Source organism: Dasypus novemcinctus, chromosome 18 (genome assembly GCF_030445035.2).
Source record: "Dasypus novemcinctus isolate mDasNov1 chromosome 18, mDasNov1.1.hap2, whole genome shotgun sequence".
In the NCBI taxonomy this organism is placed as follows: Eukaryota; Metazoa; Chordata; class Mammalia; order Cingulata; family Dasypodidae; genus Dasypus; species Dasypus novemcinctus.
This window is the reverse complement of record NC_080690.1, coordinates 84,826,195-84,844,602: the sequence shown is the minus strand read 5'-3', so window position 1 is coordinate 84,844,602 and position 18,408 is coordinate 84,826,195. Positions and strand designations below refer to the sequence as shown.

Sequence of the window (18,408 nt, the reverse complement as noted above, 5' to 3'; positions counted from 1 at the left end):
TGCCTACAGACCCATGTCCAGAAATAACCACCTTATATACTTACTAAAAGACCTACTTAAGGCTTTACTACAGTGAGAAAAAAAAATGAACTTGGAAGGAGTCAAATTTGAGAAATAATGAGCATATACTCAAAATATCAGTAAATCTAATTATTGACTGAAAAATATAACTTTTTTGGTTTCTTTTTAAAAAGATGTAACTAAAATTCTAAACAAAAGCAAGGAACATAGGACTGTGTAATTCAGTAATTACCAATGGAGAAGATATTAAAAGAATACTATAAGCAGTTATATAAAAACAAATAAACTTTACATGAAGAGGACAGTTTTCTAGAAAAATATAAATTCTCAAAATGGATGGAAGACCTAGAAAACCAAATCTAGAGTATATAATATCCAGGCAAAAAGATCAGATTTGTTCATTTTATGGTGAGTGATACTAAACCTTGAAGAAAAAGATAAATCTATTTTTATAAACAGGTTGTAAAGAATATAAACGGTGGGATAGCAATCTAGATAATTTTATAAGGCTAGTATAACTTTATTACCCAAATCAAACAAGAATAGTCTACAAAGTATAAATTTAGAAGCCAAAAACACATGTAAAAATATGATCCAGTAGTATCCAGCTGCATGTGTATGTAAAAGCGAGCACTCATAATTATGATCAAGTAGGTTTTAAGTATGCGATCATGTTTCAACATTAGAAAACTTGTCTTAATTCACCACATTAACGAATTTTATGAAAAATATTAAAGTATAACCACCCCAGTAGATGCAGGAAAGTCATTATATAAAATTAGACTTACTCATGATACAAGTTTTAGAAAACTAGAATTTAAGAGAATTTCTTTAAGCTCTACGAAAAAGTATACAGTGAAACATAATTATCTCCTTTCAGGTCTGGAACAAGATTTGTTTCATATCACCCCAGAGGTCCTAGCCAATGGAAGTTGGTAATGAAATGAGATAGTTAATGTCAGTTAAATTATTTGCTCTTTAATGAAGATGTTCACATGATTAAAAAAAACAAACAGGAAAATGTACAGGCAAAATTTCAGAACTAATAAGAGTTCAGTAAGTTCACTGGATAAAAAGTCAACATATAAAAAGCAATAGCAGGTATTCTTCCACAAAACTCATAATCTTAGTCAAATCAAGAGAAACTATCAGACAAATCCAAATAAAGGGACATTCTACAAAATAACTGACCAGTATTCCTCAAAACTGTCAGAGAACTGAAAAACAAAGATGTACAAGGATATACCAGTCCCAGCCTAGACACCTAACAGCTACATGTAATGTGGGACCCTGAACCAAAGGAAGGCATTAATGGAAAAACAGGTAAAATCCACAGTTTAATGAGCAGCATTATACCAATGTTATTGTCTTAACTTTCACAACTGTACCAAGGTTATTTAAGATGTTACCATCACCAGAAACTGGCTGGGGGCTATACAGAAATTTTTGTACTGTCTTCACAAGTTTTCTGTAAATCTGAAATTATTCTAGAAAAGAGAGAAACCATACCACTGTTGTAAACTAAATAACCAATTCGAAGAGTAATAGGGAAAAAGACCTCTTAACATCATATTTGATCTTAACATCATATGCCACCTTTGTGGGAAAGATTACAATTGATTACTGATGTCTGAAGAAGACATGAATATAGTGGTATATACCATGGTCGTCTGTGGGAAGGCTTGATATAATGTTTTCCATTTTCTCCAAATTGCTCTATGGATTTAATAAAATGTTAGTTGAAAAAAAAAATGTTGGTTGAAATCTCAATGGAATATTTCACCAAACTTGACAACCTGACACTAAAAGCCGTTTGAAGACAGAGGGCTAAGAATAGCCAAAGATGCTTTTTAAAAACAAGGTAGGGCACTTAACCCTTTCAGATATCAAGATATTGTGAAGCTATAATAATTACTACAGTATGTTATCACTCCAAGATAGACAAAGAGACCAATGGGACAGAAGAGAGAATTTAGGAACAGGCCCACACATGTGGAAACACAATGTACGTCAGGGGGAAAGTCAGATCCCTTCTCAGAACACATACAAAAATAAACATTTTAAAAATCCTACTTACGGCTATTATAATATGTCTATGACCTTAATGTAGGGAAGAGAAAGTTTCCTAAATCATAAAAAATAAGAAATCTGAAGGAAAAGGGTATTACATTTTATCGCAGCAACATTTAAAACTCCTTGTGAGAAAGATAATTCGGATTTTCTTTTACCTTTGTTCACGGCAAGGGTTTTGGCCTCGTTTTGAGCGTGCCTGGGGCGGGGGCTGGTGGGTAGGAGGTACCTCAGGCTGGAGCATGAGGTTTTGTTGGCAGCAGAGCACCGTGGGTGCTGTGTGAAGAATCTATTGTTGGGAGACTCTGAAGTGCAGGCAGGTGGTCAAATGAATAGGCCAGCTTCCAGGAGCCAACAAGGGCTCAGACTCTCGTGCAGAGGGGAAAAGGGGGGCGGATTTGGACTGTGTTTTGAATGTTGGTGGTGAGCAACAGGAATGGAGGACAACCTAGATTTTTGGCTGGAGTAGCTGGGTGCCGTTTACAGAAAGGAAAGAGGAAATCAGTTTTTCTATGTTAAACACATTGAGTTGCCTGTTAACATCTGAGTGGAGCAGTCAGCTGGGTGTCTGGGACTGGGCTGCTGGGGAGAGGCGTGTGGCGGAGGATAGGAATTGAAACCACGGACTAGTGAGGCGGCTCTCTAGGGAGTGCCAGCCGAAGGAGAAGACTCCACCATTTAGAGGGTGAACAGAGGAGGAGCCGTAGGGGATGGAGATGAGGCCGTTGACGGGGCAAGCCAGGACATCACATTTTGGTGTGATGTCACCAAAAAGAAGAAGAGAGGGCTTTTAATGAGGAGGTTGGGGAATATTGCAGAGAGATCAAGTGAGATGGAGAACAGAGTAGCATGGAAGTCACTGCCCTGATTCAAATACACCTTCAAAACAGGTTCCCTAGCAGCCTAAGGAATTGCTGAGCAGTTTCAGGCGTAAAGGGTGGGAGCCGATTGGCCACAGGAGGAGGAGAGAATGCTCAGTGAGGCAGGCAGGGGTGAGACCGGAGGCCCTCTCTCAAGAGGCTTGTCCCTGCGAGGGGCGGTGACTGGAGGAGCTCGGAGAGCATGTGGCATCTGAGGGGAAAGATGCAGTGTACAGGGAGCGACTTCTTGTGGATGGTGGCCTTAGAGGAGGAGAGGACATGGGGTCCTGAGATGAGTGTTTGATAATTCTGAAGTCGTCTTCAGAACCTTAGCCAGCCGTTAGGATCACCCGGGGAGCTCCGAAACAAACATCTCCGTGGGATCCTGGGCAAACGTATTGTTTGAGAGCTCCCAGGTGATCCACCAGGTCTGAAAACCTGAACCTAAGCACAGGACCACTTTCACTTTCAGTGGTGCGCTGGAATTGCTATAAAGGCAGCTTCGAGCTTGTTTGAAAGTGCGTTTGCATAGCAAGCAGTTTTCATTCAGATTTTATGTTTCCGTGGCACAACTGGGTGAACGAGGCTGTTGATGATTGGGAGATCTAAAGCCTCCCCTAACCTAAACCAGCAGCTTCTTAATGTAGCAAGTAGCCATTGGTAACGCCTTCTTTATAAATATGAAATTTAATTTTGCATATCTTATTCTGTGTGTTCTTGGCTAACCTGTTTTGTGTAATTAACTGTATCTTGCCAATTTTTTCCTTTAAAATTAAAATCATACATTTTTATTGGCAGATTTACCAGAATACAATTGAATCCTTTCCTGTGGAGTACTTTCTTTCTTTTTTTGGCACATAAAAACGATGCCTCGTGAATAGCCTTCTATATAATCTTAGGTACATCCTTCAGTTCCTAGAGTGAAATAGTTGGATCAAAGGGTGCATTAATGCGTTTTATAATTCACTGATTTTATTATTAGAAAAGAAATACATACCTCTGGCAAAGAAATGCAAACAGCACGGACGGGAGACGGGAACAGTCCTTCGTCTCCCACGACCCTTCCGAGGCCGCCAGGGACCAGGGCCTCGCTGCCCGCCCACCCCAGCGCTGCCCTCGCCGTGCGTCCTGGCGGCCGGGCGCCCGCGGGCTCCCCGCAGAGCCGCGGTCCCGCTGCCCCGGCCCTCCGCGGCCGACCCCGCGCGCCGCGGTGGCCCGCACGGTACCGGTCTGCAGGGCCGCGGCCGCGGCGCGGGTTTCCCCGCGGGCCGCCACGCGCGGGCCGCCTCGCCTGGGCCGCCTCGCCCGGGCCGCCACGCCGCGCCGCCTCGCCGCGCCGCCTCGCCCGCGCCGCCACGCCGCGCCGCCACGCCGCGCCGCCTCGCCCGGGCCGCCTCGCCCGCGCCGCCGCTGGCGGGCCTTTGTCTCCTGGCTCCTCTCCCGGGGGCGAGCCCGCGTCGGGCGGCCTGTCGCGCCAGCGCGTGGGCTCTGCGGATCGATACCGGGATCGATTGCCCGCAGGTGTCGGCGCGTCGTTGAGGAAGGGTCTTTTTTTTTTTCCGGTGGGTTGCCGCCGGGGCCGGTCGGTGGGCTCTGCCCGGCGCCACCCCCCTTTCTTGGTTGGGGGGCGACACCCGCCCCCTCCCCAGGCGCGCTCGGCCGGGGCCCGCTGCGCTGACGTCAGCCCCGCTGGGCGTCGCCACGGCGACGGGCCTGGGGGGCGGGGCCCGCAGGGGCGGCAGGGCCGCTGATTGGCCGCGCCGGGCCCCGCCCCCGAGGGCGCCTTGACCAGGGCCGCGCGCCCAGCCGCCGCGCATTCGCGGCGAGCCGCAGGACGAGGCGGTCGGCGGAGGGCAGGGCGCCCGGGCGCGGGCCGGGGCACGCAGCGGGCGGCGGCGGGCGGCGAGGTGAGTGCGGCCCGGTCTGCGGAGCTGCGCCCTCCAGCTGGACGAGGCCGGGGCCCGCGCGGGCGCTCCGTCTGACGACCGGGACTGCACAGCAGCTCTGCGGCTGAGGTCTCCACCGCTAAGGTTGCCGATTGCGGGGAGCCCGCGTGCGGGGCGGTGGGGCAGCGTCCCCCAGAGCCGCGGGCAGCGCCGTGGCCGTTGGAGCACCCGTGTGCCTCTAGCTGGGTTGGGGGCTGCAGAGAGCCCCCCCACTCCACTTGGCTGCGGGCCAGCCCGCCCCGACACCTTTCTGGGGGCGGGCCCTGTTTTGCCGCAGTGGCGCCAGATTGGCGGAGAGCAGGCGGGGCCGCAGCCAGCCCCGCCTACCAGGCGCCGACCCAATCCGCGCAGCCGCTGCCCTGTGGAGGGTTGCGGGGTGGGGCGGGGTCGCCCAGAAGCCCCGCCCGCCCAGTGCTGTCCTTGGGAGGGGTGGCTGGGGTCTGCGGCGCAGGCACCGTCCTGACGGGTTCAGGGGCCGCCGAGGTTTCCCTAAACAGTACCACCTGGGACTTTTGGGGTCGGTCACAGCCAGAGACTGCAGCGCTGCTTGATCTTCTTAGGTCAGCATGGTCTGAGTCTCGGCCTCTGGCCTAAGTTGGGCCTTGGAGCCCCTTGTCCAGAGTGGCAGTGCTGGAGCTGGTCACTGCCCGCCCTTTGTCCCTTGCGGGACCTGGGGTTGGCAGAGGAGCGCCCCTTCCCTTTCTCTTCCCTGCCCAGCACCGTTTTCCACCCTGTGGTATGTCTGGCCCCTGATTTGGGGCGGGGGCTGGAGACCAGCAAAGGCTTACTGCGCAGGCGCCATGGAGAGTGGGGACCCTGGGCCCCTCTCAGTTGGGCACTACCTCTGTTGGCCGCGAGGCGGCAGCCAAGGTTTGCTGTGCTGGCGCCATCTCGAGTGAGGGCGGCCCACAGATGATTGACGGGTGGCAGGCCCCGCCCACTACCTCCTCCTCGCCACGTGGTGGCCGCCAAGGTTTCCTGCGCAGGCGCATGAGTAACCACAGGGCTGTATCGTCCGCTGGCTGACGCAGGCAGAGGTGTGCAGCGCTGGTGATGTCTCAGATGACCGCGGGGCTGTGGGGCGGGCCGAGGTGCTGCGGCCTGGAGGCCGCTCGCCGGAGCCAGCATCGCCACGGGCGCTTTTGACCGGGGACAGCGGCGGGGCGGCGCCAGGCCGTGGAGCCGCACAGGGGCCGCTTCGGCTCTGGCGATGGGGCCACGACGCCTCTCCCCCTGGGCCATTTTGCGGAGCTGCAGCACGCAGGCTGCCTTGTGTTTTGGGGGCGGTCGGGTGCTGTTGCGGCGACCTCGAGGGTGAGGTCTGGCCGCCGGAGCCTTGCGCCCTGGGAGTGACAGGACGCCCCTCAGCGCGCCGGGGGCGGGGCCGCGGCTCTGCGGCGGGGCGCCATCTTGGCCGCGGGCGCCATCTTGGCCGCGGGGACGTGGCGGCCGGCGCCATGTTTCCTTGGGGCGCGAGGTGTCCCTTGTTGCAGAGCCAGGTTGGGGAATGTGGGTGCAGGATCAACTACGTCCTGAGGACTCATCAGCGATAATGTGGGGCTCGGAATTAAGGGATTTTCAGTAGATTTCGGGAAGGGCGGGATTTTAGAGGAGAGAACAGAGAAAGCCAACGGGATATAATAGAACTTAGGTTTGGGGTAGTTCAGAAGTTCGGAGGGGAGGCAGGAGTTTTAGGCAAAGACCAAAGGCTGTCTCCAAGCTGTGGGTGGTTATGAGGGCGTTTTGTGGAGCGTTATGGCGAAGAGGAGGCGTCCTAGCAGTAGGGGTGTGGAGGGGGCGTGCCCAGATGGCAGGCAGCCCGGGCTTGAGGGGCCGCTGTGCGGAGGGGGCGGGGAGGCTGGCCCAGCTCGCGCAGAGCTGCTCTGGGCGCTGTCCCTGCGTCGTCCTAGGGGACTGTAATTCCCAATGTTGAGCTGCCTTTCACCGTGTTTATCCTCTTTCACTGTGGACATGACAATGAACTGCTTGAAGCTCCATCCAAGGAGCTTTTAAATTGCTATCTCTTTTGCTTTTTGATATTGGGAAAGTGATATCCAGATTTCCTCCTTCCCTGTTAGGTGATAGCAGAAACCCAATTAAAAATATGTTTACCAGTAATTAGTAGAGCTAGCGTTAAACATTGTTAAATGTGTAATAGATATTAATGAACAAGCTCTTATTCCCACCAAAATATGCTCACCGTGAAGAAAGGATAATATATGGTTAAAAAGTAAAATTATAATTATTTGTATTCTTAATAACAGCAAGTGGAATACGCTTTAGAAATATGTAGGAATTAAAATACAATTTTGATAGCCAACAACTAGGTAGTTGCTTGGTATTTGTTCATTGTGTGACTAATTTTTCTTACTTAATGTGTAAGTTTAATTCTATCCTGATTAATATTTTGTTTTTATGATCTGATCAAAAGAAAAAATAGACATGTTAGAACTACTAATAACTATGACTGACATTTATCATACAATTAATGTGTGCTAGGCATAGTTTTTTCAAGTTCAAAGAACTTAAAAAAAAATTGTTGGATCACACCGTTGTGAAGTAGCCAGTCCAACTAAAACTGGTTTCATCTTAAAAACCGTTGTGCTGTGACTCCCATTCTATCCATTCACTGACTCATAAACCAGAGTAATTATCATGATGTTAACTTTCCCCAGAGGCTTCTAACTGATTGAACATAAGCTCCGAGGTGAATTGGGACTTGAAATATATAGTGTTAATCCATTGGGAGTGTGTTTATAATCCTTAAAATTAAACACAGTTAAGTAATGATATTGTTCCCTAATGGTAATGGTGGTAATAACATTAAGAATCTAATATAGTGCTTGCTTCAGCAGTACATATACTAAAATTGGAATGCTACAGAAAAGATTAGCATGGCCCTTGCACAAAGATGACATGCAAATTCATGAAGCATTCCATAGTTTTGTTTTAATTGGTTTTAAGCATGTGGAAATGGCTAAAATTGATGGTAACATCATAGTGAATAGAATCTAGTTTATAAATGGGATTGTGAATGAAAAAAGGTAGTCTAGGGTTGTAAAAGTCAATTGAAAGAAAGCTAGAAAATAATCTAGGGACTGAATAACACTGAACCCAGAGGTAAATGATATTTTTGGTTAATAGCATAAATACAAGAATGTCTTTCTATGAACTAGAACAAATGTATGTCACTATTGCAGAGTGGTGGGAATGTGGAGAAGTGTGGAAAAATACAACTCCCAAAAACGATGGACTATAGTCAACAACAATAATGTAATTTTCTTACATCAGTGTCAAAGATGTACAGTGTTAAAAATGGGGGGTAGTGGAAAAAATTTGCCAAATGTAAGCTGTGGACCATAGTTATTGGTAATTGATATTATTTAGTAATCTGTAACAAATTTTCCACAGTGGTGTGGTGTGTTGGTGAAAGGTTGCTGTGTGGAAATTCTACACATGAGCATAGTTGTTTTGTAAGTTAACAACTTCCATAATAAAAAATATATTTTAAAAAGTCAATATAGGTTAGTCCCTTTATGTTACTTGAATTCACAGCAAAGTTAAACTTTGGCCTTATGTCATTGTAAGTTTCCCATGAGCTCTGAGGCTGAGTTCTCTGGACTTCTCTTCAGTGAAATGAGGACTGGAAAATTAATAGCATTATGATGAGGATTAATAGACATAATAAAGCATTTCATTAGCGTTAACTCATAGTACCTTTTTTGCATCCACTTTTTACCAGCAACATGTGCTTCCCTTACCTTTTGATGGACGGTCAGTGCCACATAGCTAACGAGGCATATTGATTTCTTGAATTCATTTCTTAATCCAAAGCCCCACTTTGTTACTATTTTGTTCTACTGGTCAGAGAAGTTTTTAAGACATTCATAGATTGACTTGCATGCTCATTAACAGATTAACATAATCTTCTTGGGCAAAGGGTATGAGTACATCCTAGGGATTTCCATCCTGAGAAGGAAGGCTGCTTTTCCTAATCTGACTGGACCTATTCCTTTGCAGGAGGTAAAGATGCAGCCAACCTGGTGAATCCAGTAACTGCGAAGTAAATTTGGTATCTCCTGTTTTCCTTTCCCTCCCCAGTTCCTCCCTTTGGGCTTCTTTCCTTCCTGGAGACAGCTGGCAAGAGAAAGACAAAATCCAAACACGAGGTGACTGCGTCCAGGTGAGTTGAGTTTCGTCTTTGCAGTGCCATACCCATCCTTGGAGTGACTACTGTCCCTTCCTCTTCCTGACACTTCCCCACTTGCACACATGTTTCACATCATCATGCAGACACAGTTTTTTTGCTCTCCGAAAATGTTCAGGCTCTAGTAGTGGATCATGTGTTCCCCAGCAGTTCTGCTTGGTCTCATGCCAGCCTTTGTCATGGCATACCTCTTTTCCTAATACTTGCCTACTCATTCAGTCCTGCTCTTCCCCTGTGTTGAGGTGATTAAAGAAGTATGAGAGATTCATAAATTAATACACCAATATTGATCATTGATTATATACTTTGTGCTGGGCACTGGAAACATGGTCACAAATGGGAAAATGTTTCTATGGGATTCATAGTCTATTGGTGATTAAAGACCTTGAAAAAAATTACTGTATGACACATGCTTTTAAAAGAAAATGTTAGTTACGGGCTGATAACAATCTGGGAGAGGCCACATAAGGCCTCCCTGAGAGTCAGTAATTTGAAAGCAGAACCCTGAAGCATGGTAAATAGTGTTGTGGAAAGCATAGTCTAAGCCTAGGGCCTTGGGACATTCTTGGGGAATGCAGGATGAGGAGCTGAAAACCTAGGATGCCTAGAGCATTCTAGAAAAAGTAGAACCGCATTTGATTGAGGTGGGGAAAAGGTAAGCTGGGGCTAGATTACAGAAGGTAATCAAGCCTGTGGAGGCTTAGGAACCTTACTTTGCCTATGGATTCATCCTAGGTTGGTAAGTCCACATTGATGACAGTCAAGAGCCTTATATAATAACAATGCTGACACATTAGTTTATGTTGAAAATTAGTGTGCCTGGAGTATGATGTTCCAACCCCTTCAGTTCTGTTGTATTGATTTATAATGAGAGATCATTGTTGCAGGCACCCAACCCCCACAGATGTGTATGATCAGCACATTCTCTCCCTGTAGGCAGATCTACATGGGAGATGAACCCATAATGAGAAGGTTGCTGGGTGAGTATGGAATCAGAACAAGAGGACGGGTGAACTGCTGAAGAGCTTGGCCTGTACGATAGCCTGGTGTGGCCATCTTGTTACCCTGACGCTCTTGCTGGGGTTACGAGGAAGCTGGCGGCCCATTAGCTATACCCCGGCCCCCATCCTGCCACCCACACAAACAGTCTCCTCCATTCGTTCAAATTAGGTTGATAGAGTCACTCTCTCCCCTGTAGAGGTTGAGATGAATTATACCTCTAGATGCCTTTGTGGCCTGCCTTTGCTTATCCTTTCTCCTTTAAAAAATATGATTAGCTGATTATATCAAAATATACCCAAGGCACACTGGCTTGAAAGACATTTTGTGTCTTTAAAGTACTTTGTCTTGAACCATTTTTGTGTTTAATCATAAAATTAAACTCTTAGCTATTATTTCCTCTTCTGTGTTTTTGGGGGAAATCTGTCAAGAACGGACAATAGTACAGTGTTGGCTGCAGTGTGATAAGTGTTAGAGGTAAGCCTCAGGGTTTGAGTCTATCTAGAGGAGCATCCATCAGATCAGAGGGTAGAGATCATGGATGGTGTAGCAGAGGTATACCATCATTGACTCCTTGTTCACATTCCTGTCTACAACTCTCAGGTCACCCAGTCCCCCTTGTCCCATTTGTCCATGTTCTTAGTTAATTTACCGACTGGACACCTAAGCCTGGAGCAGTAGTTCTCAAACTACAGTTCATCAAGTGCTTGTTAAAGTGTCATCCTTCCTCAGACCTCCCAAATCATCACACCTGGAAAGGCAGCTGCATTTTTCATAAGCACCCAGATGACTTTTGGGCATGATAGAGTTTGAGAACCATTGCCCTAGAGAAAGAATCAAGCTCTAGTGTGTAATTTAAGACTTTGAGAATTGGAATGAAGTAAGACAGATTGATTTGTCTGTTTGTGCTGGGTACTTAAGCTGGGTGGTGATGTAGCCTGGGGCTGGGACACTATTCCCTCCCATGAGCATGCTGAAGTAGAGAATGTCGGTCTGCAGAAAGAGGCAGGAGAATGGAGCAAATGAGAAGAGAGGAGCGGCCACAGACCATGCTGTCCCTGAGCAACTCCTCGGTTCCTGACTTTAAAGGTCTCAGATCCAGCCCCTGTAATGAGGTAGGTAGAAGGAGTTAGGGGGCTGGATCAAGGAGACCAAAGTAAGTACGTAGAAACGGGGGTAAAGGAGATATCACGGAATGTCTTTCATATCTGATGGGATGTGGGGAGCATGAGTTAAATAATTCCAGCCTGTGATGCATGTGCTTAAATTAAATTCTTCACAGTTGATTATCTGATTGAGACAAAAGATCTCACTTTTGACAAGGATCCCGGGTGAATTCCTTCTTTGTCTGAGTGACATCATGAGACCCATAACTTTGTTTTCTTCTCTTTTTTATGAAATAGAAGCAAAGTGTTATCAAATATTCAAAGAATGGCATAAACATAGCCTCACAAACCAAAATGGCAGTGCCTATCCAGCAGGCAGTGCTACTGTCCTGTGGTTTTAAATATTTGCAGCTCATGACTGAAACTTAGTATTCTCTTTGTAAAAGGGCGTTTCATGTTTTGGTGTCTAGTATGTTTAACAACATATTCTCCAGAAATTGAATAACAGCTAGAAACTGATCAGCACCCCTCTGCCCAACCCTGAAGAGTGAGGCTTTATTACTGGGCCCAGTGGGTGGCTCTTCTCTCCTTCCCTTGGACCAGAGTGAGGCCCAGTCCCTGCGTGCCCCTGCCTGTGCCCCCATCTGCCAGGTGGCATCAGACCTTTTGAAATCCTGACCTTGCACGTTAGGAATCCTGCTACAGGGAGAGAGTGGAGGGAGTGTGGATGCTTTTAGTCACCCATTTGCAGGCCAGGAAATAATGGTGACGGGTTTGCCATGTAACATGAATTCAGTTTTCAACCTTACGACAAGTGGGCAGCTCTCAGTGAAGTCGGGGTTTTGGCGTGCTCAGAAGCAACTCCATTGGTCGATTGACTCAGCTGAGAGAGGTGTACAGATGGTGGAGGATGCAGCATGAGATGTACCAGTAGCTAGAGATGGGATGAAGTGTTCAGAGTACCAAGGAAGTGATGTCATGGCCTCCCCAGTTGGGGAGGGGTTCAGGAGAGAACATGCTGATGAGCAGCAGCAAGCAGTGCAGGAAGAAAAAGGGGGGAGTCCTGAAATTTATTTTCAAATTTTTAGGTTAAGTATTTTTATTATTAACATAAATTATTAAAACTCAAAATGCAAAAAGGAATAGTGATAGTCATTTTTTATAATTTTTAAGGTCTTTTATTGACCTTTTCCAATAGATTCCCATATTTTATTTTTTTACTTTTTAGGTACCAGGACCAGGGATTGAACCCTGGACCTCCTGTGTGGGAAGCCAGTGCTCAAGCACTGAACCCTTGAGTTGTTTTTTTGTTTGTTTGATTGCTTGTTGTTTGTTTTTGTTTTTTTTTTTGTTTTTAGTAGGCACCTGGGAGCAAACCCAGGGCCTCCCATGTGGGAAGCAGGTGCTCAGCTGCTTGAGCGTCATCTACTCCCCCCAACCCCATTTTATGAATAGTCTTTATATACAAGTTTATATAAATAATTCTTGTATAAAATTCAAACAGTAAAGAAATACAACTAGAAGATGCACTCCCAATGAAACATTTTTGTCACCCTCCCTAGAAGTCATCGGGATCTACAGGTTTCCAGTTTAATGTGTACCAACTTTCACACATTTAAGCACCTATGTAGTGTATTTTTCACATTAGTGAGTTCATACTGTTCATTAAACATTTCAGACTCAAGCTGCAAGAGTGAAGTATGCAGGGTGTTAGTGGTGGGGGGAGCTGGGGGACAGGCCCGTTTACAGTCCCCCCTTTGTATGTGCACATGTGTGTCTGTATATACATGCATGCTTTGCAGTGATTTCTTTTAACATTTAGAAGTTTCCATTTAAGTCTCCATTTATATCTTTGCTTTCTAAAAATGGCATTATTTCCTTTGAATGGACATTCTCATCATTTTCTATGCATATATAAACGGGTATATTTCCACTAAGAAGACCATATGAGTGCCGAACAGTTTTATGGGTAATATTTCATATCTGAATAAACTGGTACATTCATAGAATGGAATGCTATGTGGCCCTTAGAATGATGTAGATTATATACTGGTATGAAAAGATAACCTTCCTAAATTATTAGTTGAAAAAAAAAAAGTGTATTATATATTGCAGAACTCCTGGTATGATTTCATTTTGGTAAAAACTAGTGTTAGTGTGTGTATATATTTTAAAAGGCTTAGCAACACATTTGATCAATAGGTATAACTTGCAGTTTCTAAAAGTTGCACATATCTTTCATGTTTATAATAAAAAAAATTAAGCTACAAAATTTCTGGAAAACTTTGTTGCATAGCATTCCATTAAAGATTTTATAATTATCAAACTATTCCCTTTTAGAAATTAAGACTTGTGAATATTCAGATGAGCATTTGAGTATACCAACAGTAATTTTCTTTTTCTGATTGTTGAATAATGTACATCCTTGTTACTTTTATACTATTGTAAAAAGACATTCCAAATGCTATTTTAAGCTAAATTATTTTATAATGTGTATGGTAAATTCAAACAGTGCGAAAGGATATTGTGCTGTTTGCTTTAGCAATTTGGACTTGATTGAGTCTGCCCTGTCAATACCCTTTGACACGGCTCCCTTGCCTCATTTTCCAGACCACATTCTTGAGTTTGCAGCCCACCCAGATCCAACGTCCGTGTTCTCCAGTGGAATGTGAGGAAATAGAAGCAGTGAGAGTCTAAAGGCCACCAAACCCAGGAAGCAGCAAACAGTATCTTGCTTCCTGAATCTTCTCCACCATTCCTCTCCCCCTACAGTTTCCCAATCTGGATTATAGAAAGCCATGTTACATAAATATGTAAAGGCCATGATCCCATTTTATCTAAACAGTAAAGCCTGTGTATGTTTAGTACTTGTATATGCGTGAGGAAATGTGTGGAAGACTGAAGACCAGGCTCTTAGCATCTTGGAGAGTGGGAAAGACAGGCAGTCATGGTGTGATGTTAAATGAAGCAGTGAAATTTGCAACTTGAAGAGCAGTATCACCTCTGTCATTTTAAAACTTCATATCTTAATGGCAAGGACCAGAAAGTGATGTGAACAGAAACATTTATTGGTTTGTAGGCATCTCACTTTGGCCATGCTTTTGGTTGATTATCAGCGTTGCAGTTTGGGAGAGGAGGCCCCATTGTGCATTAAACAGGAAAGGGAGAGCAAGTCTCCATACCTCCAGTCTCACTCTCCTGGTTTAACCATTGACCTTTTCATATCCTTCCAGAAATATCCTTATGCATAGGCAAGACTATGTATATGTACACATAAAAAGCATTTTGATATTCAGAAACATTGTTTTAAGTAATGTCTTGAATTACTAGTAGGTTTGGACTTTTATTTATTGTCCATCTGTTTTTGTGAGTTGATGTCTTTTTTTTGAAAAAGTAACCTTTTATAAGTCTTAATAATTTGTCAGACTATTTTGATATGTGATTTGAAGCAATATTTAATTATTTTTAAACAGCTCTGCAGTTTTGACAATGGAAGTTCCTTAAAGGCTTTCCTTTCCCCACTGATTTGAATAGCACCACCTTTATCAGAAACTCAGTTCTTACATGTAGTATAAGGGGGCTCTGTTTTAAGTGCTTTGTCTTAGATCAATATGTCTCTTTTCAAGTGCCATGCCATTTTAATTATTGCTGATTTTAATGTGGTGGTGCCAGCAATCCTTGTCTTTTTCTTTTAGATTCATTTTCATGTAGACAGGTATTTGAAATAATCCATTCGTTTCTTTTCATAATATGGTGTTGACTGGTACTACTAGCCTGTTTGTTGATAGTCTTGCCTCCCCTTTCAGACACTTCACTTCCTACTCTCTCATTCTGAATGTTGCCAAGAATGGGGTGGGGTAAGAAGAAGAGGCCCCTGTGAGAAACAATAGGAAAAGATTTGGTGGTTTCTTGGGAAAGATGTGTTTGGGTATTTAAGAAAATGTAGTCAAGGAATTGGTTCTCTTAGGAGTCCCAGTTTTGTACAGGTTTTGTCTTCTCCTGAGGCCGTGAGTAGACTTTATTCCTGAGTCAGAGATATAGAAATGGGCCTAAAGGTCCCAAGTACCTGATTGCTATTAGCCACTCCTTGGTCTGGCTTCATGGAATCTGAGAACAACTTGGAAATAGGTTGGTTTTCCTCCATGGCATTTGGTTTTTGCCATTTGAAGGGTAGGCTGCATCTCCTAACCCAAGCCTGCAGTTTGCTTTTCTTTAGTTGCATTAGCTAGGTCTTCCAGAATAATGTTGAGTAGTAGCTGTTGTCAAGGGCATCCCTTCCTTGTCCCAAACTTTAGTCTCAGACACTTTAGTGCATAATACTATGCTTGCTTTCATTTATTTGAGATAATTCTTGATTGTATGTAGATGGTCTCTCAGTTTTACTCTTTGCTAAGAGTTTATAAGGAAATGTTGTTGACACTTTCAAATACTTTTTAACATGTAACAATGCTTATGGCATACACACAAACAGTTTTAGTCCGTTTCTGTGGATTAAACACCTTGTCTGTAAGAGTTTTATAAAAATACAATGATGGAAAATATGATGGGGTCCTTGCCCTCAGAGACTCTGTGGTAGGCGTAAGGACAGGTATTCCAGTTTTCTTTTGGATCATACATCATCAAGCACATCTCCAATTTTTGGATAAATTTTTATTTGTGGACTTTCTGGGGCATCCTTTGAAAACGTCCTCCTCTTTTTTGCTGCTGTCTTCCTCTGAGCCACCTCCAAGCACATGTCTTCTGTTTTCTTCAGTGCTAGGCTTGGCTGAGGCCATGGAAGCAGAAGCTAGACGGGGGAAGTGGGGGCCAAGTGGATAGAGCAGTTATGCTTTTGATTAGCTAGAGGTGCAGAAACGGGAAGAGTTCACCTGGGATCTGGGCCTTCCCTGCAGGTGAGGTGAGTATGGGCCCCCAGCAGGTATTACTCAGGACCTGGCCCCATTATTTGTTGCCTTTTGGGCCAAAATGGAGGGGAGAGTGAGCCCAGGGGTACGAGTTGTGCCACTGCTTGGAGGAAAGCTAGCCAGATCTCACATGGCCCACCTGATGTCTGGGAGCCCTGCAGGAGAGAGCTGACCAGTACTGGCTTTGTCTAAGTTTGGCTGTTGGTTGCTCTGACATGATTTGTGCCCCATGTTAGGACTACAGTTTTGTCATGACATACTAACCTGAGCAGGTGCTTCTGGGATGTTAGTGCTCATTCATTCCCATTACTTCACCTGTAAATAGTGCCATCGGCATCAGTGGCAGCAACTGTTTAGTGCTGCTCGTTTAAACTAGATTTAAATACAAGGAAATTATGTAGATATGAGTTTTAATCATTACTGTGTAGCTGATTTATTTTAGTTTTTTTTCCCCTTACTATTTTGTTTCCTTGTCCATCTTTGTCCTTAAATGGAGACTTTCTGGTTCAAAAGAAATAGACTTTTTACATGTTTTTTAGAATATACTGCCAAAATAGCATCCAGAAATTCAGCTTACACCTGCACCAACTAGCTTCTCCATACCTCTATCAATATTGTTTTTTAACTTTTAATTATTTGCCCATTTGAAAGGCAAAAAAAAATCTCCATTCTTTTACATTTTTTAAATTTCTGATATTAAATACTGGCTCTCATCACTTATTTTTTGAACTGCTTATTAATGTTCTTCACTTCATGATGGGCTTTTTTTTTCTAAGAGCTTTTAACGTTTCATCCATTGAAAAGATCTTTTTTCTTCCATGTCTGGTTTGTTTTGCTGCAATTGGCTGATATAGTGTAGAAGTCTGGGATCCACCTTGATTGTCGTGCCTTCACATGGTGGTCTTTCTGTGGTCTCTGTCGTTGAAATTATGCCTAGCTGTTCCCCCATGCCTGTTCTTTGCTTGTCAGCGAGCTCCGGGGAACACACTTGAACCGTATCTTTGTGTGCCTGGGCAGGCAGGTCTACAAGTAGGCTTTTGAAGTAGAAACACTCAGATAGGGATGGCATTGTGTTTACATATGCATAGCTGTTGAAGATTGGAGGGGTATAGTCAACTTTCAGCAGCACTTTCCACAAATTTTTAGTGGGTCTAAAAGTTTTAAAGTTGATTCTTTTGGGTTTCCTAAGTTCCCTCTTAATCTTGGCATGGTCAGAAAATTTGGAGCACTTTTAAGTAAAAGTAATACTTGTTTACTCTAATTCTGAATTTCTTGAGGCAGGGAATAAATGATTCTTTGTCACAGAATTTGGCACCTGCCTTGTGAAGGGGATACTTACAGGCATACAGATGTGGTATTAGTGAAGAGAATTCCTATCAGTCTTATTAATCATAAAGTTACTGTATTTAATTTTTACTTAGTGGTGCTTAATGTTTCAAATACTTGCCTTTTGGCATTCACATGATGTAGAGGTTTATGAAGTCAGAGTTGTCCTTCATAGCACCTGGTTTATCATCAGTTTGGAAGAGCCCTTCTCCCTGCTTCAGGATTGTGAAGGTTAATGCGGGTTTTTTTTTTGTTTGTCTTTTTGGTTTTTTTTTGGTTTTAACTTTTTATATATGGTATGAACTTTTTCCCAAAAATGACTGCCAGTTTTTCTGTTATTTTTCATTAAATCTTTGTTACTATATATTGAATAGTCTTAAACTTTACTGAACTATTTCTCATTGCCACTAGAATCCATATTATGATTCTTAAATGAATTACTTTTTTGGTCAGAAGTTGCAAGTGTAGGAGGCGGAGGTGGCTTAGGTGATGGGCTCCCATCTACCATATGGGAGGCCCTAGGTTCAATTCCCAGGGCCTCCTGGTGAAGGCTGCCATGGAGATCTGAGAGCAGACAGCAAACACAAACAAGGGGGGAGGCACAAATGAAGTAAAAATAAATATTAAAAAAAAAAGATGTTGCAAGTTTACTATCATTGATATTGCATTAGATACATAGATTATTTTGGAGGACAATTTAGTAGTTAATAAAATGCCAAATCCATGCATCTTATTATCTTGTGTCTATCCAATTATATATATATTTTTTGTATTTTAGTGTAATTTATAATTTTACTCATATAGGTGTTATTTACTTTCAGTAAATCTTTTTTTCTTTTTGTAAGGGAGACTTCTCCCAAGTTATTACTTGTCATTATTGATACGTATTTAGGGAATCTGTTATAGATGTTTTCCTTACTGAATTATTAAAAGTTCTTTTTTGATTTGTGGTGTCTGGGTGAACACTCA

The 18,408-nt window shown here is 44.0% G+C and overlaps 1 protein-coding gene and 1 non-coding gene across 28 annotated transcripts in view; both read left to right on the top strand.

Annotated features, from left to right (window-relative positions):
* Nucleotides 1–4,764: 4,764 nt before the first annotated feature.
* Nucleotides 4,765–18,408, top strand: part of PEG3 (paternally expressed 3) — a 31,125-nt gene continuing 17,481 nt past the window's right edge. For 2 of the 27 annotated variants that reach the window (XM_071209503.1, XM_071209498.1), the window contains exons 1-4: nt 5,887–5,934; nt 8,999–9,080; nt 10,041–10,084; nt 11,103–11,218. Coding sequence is in view for 2 of the 27 variants with exons in the window: in XM_071209496.1 (XP_071065597.1) it covers nt 6,405–6,451; nt 8,999–9,080 (129 nt within the window). In the remaining 25 variants the exon portion in view is untranslated. Of the gene's footprint in view, nt 4,859–5,832; nt 5,935–6,304; nt 6,452–8,338; nt 8,371–8,998; nt 9,081–9,991; nt 10,085–11,102; nt 11,219–18,408 lie in introns of those variants that run through there. The other 25 variants (XM_071209502.1, XM_071209485.1, XM_071209492.1 and 22 more) reach the window with 21 other exon arrangements.
* LOC111767251 (U6 spliceosomal RNA) lies at nt 7,737–7,843 on the top strand. The gene has a single exon (XR_002799120.1). It is a non-coding gene; the product is annotated as a U6 spliceosomal RNA (small nuclear RNA).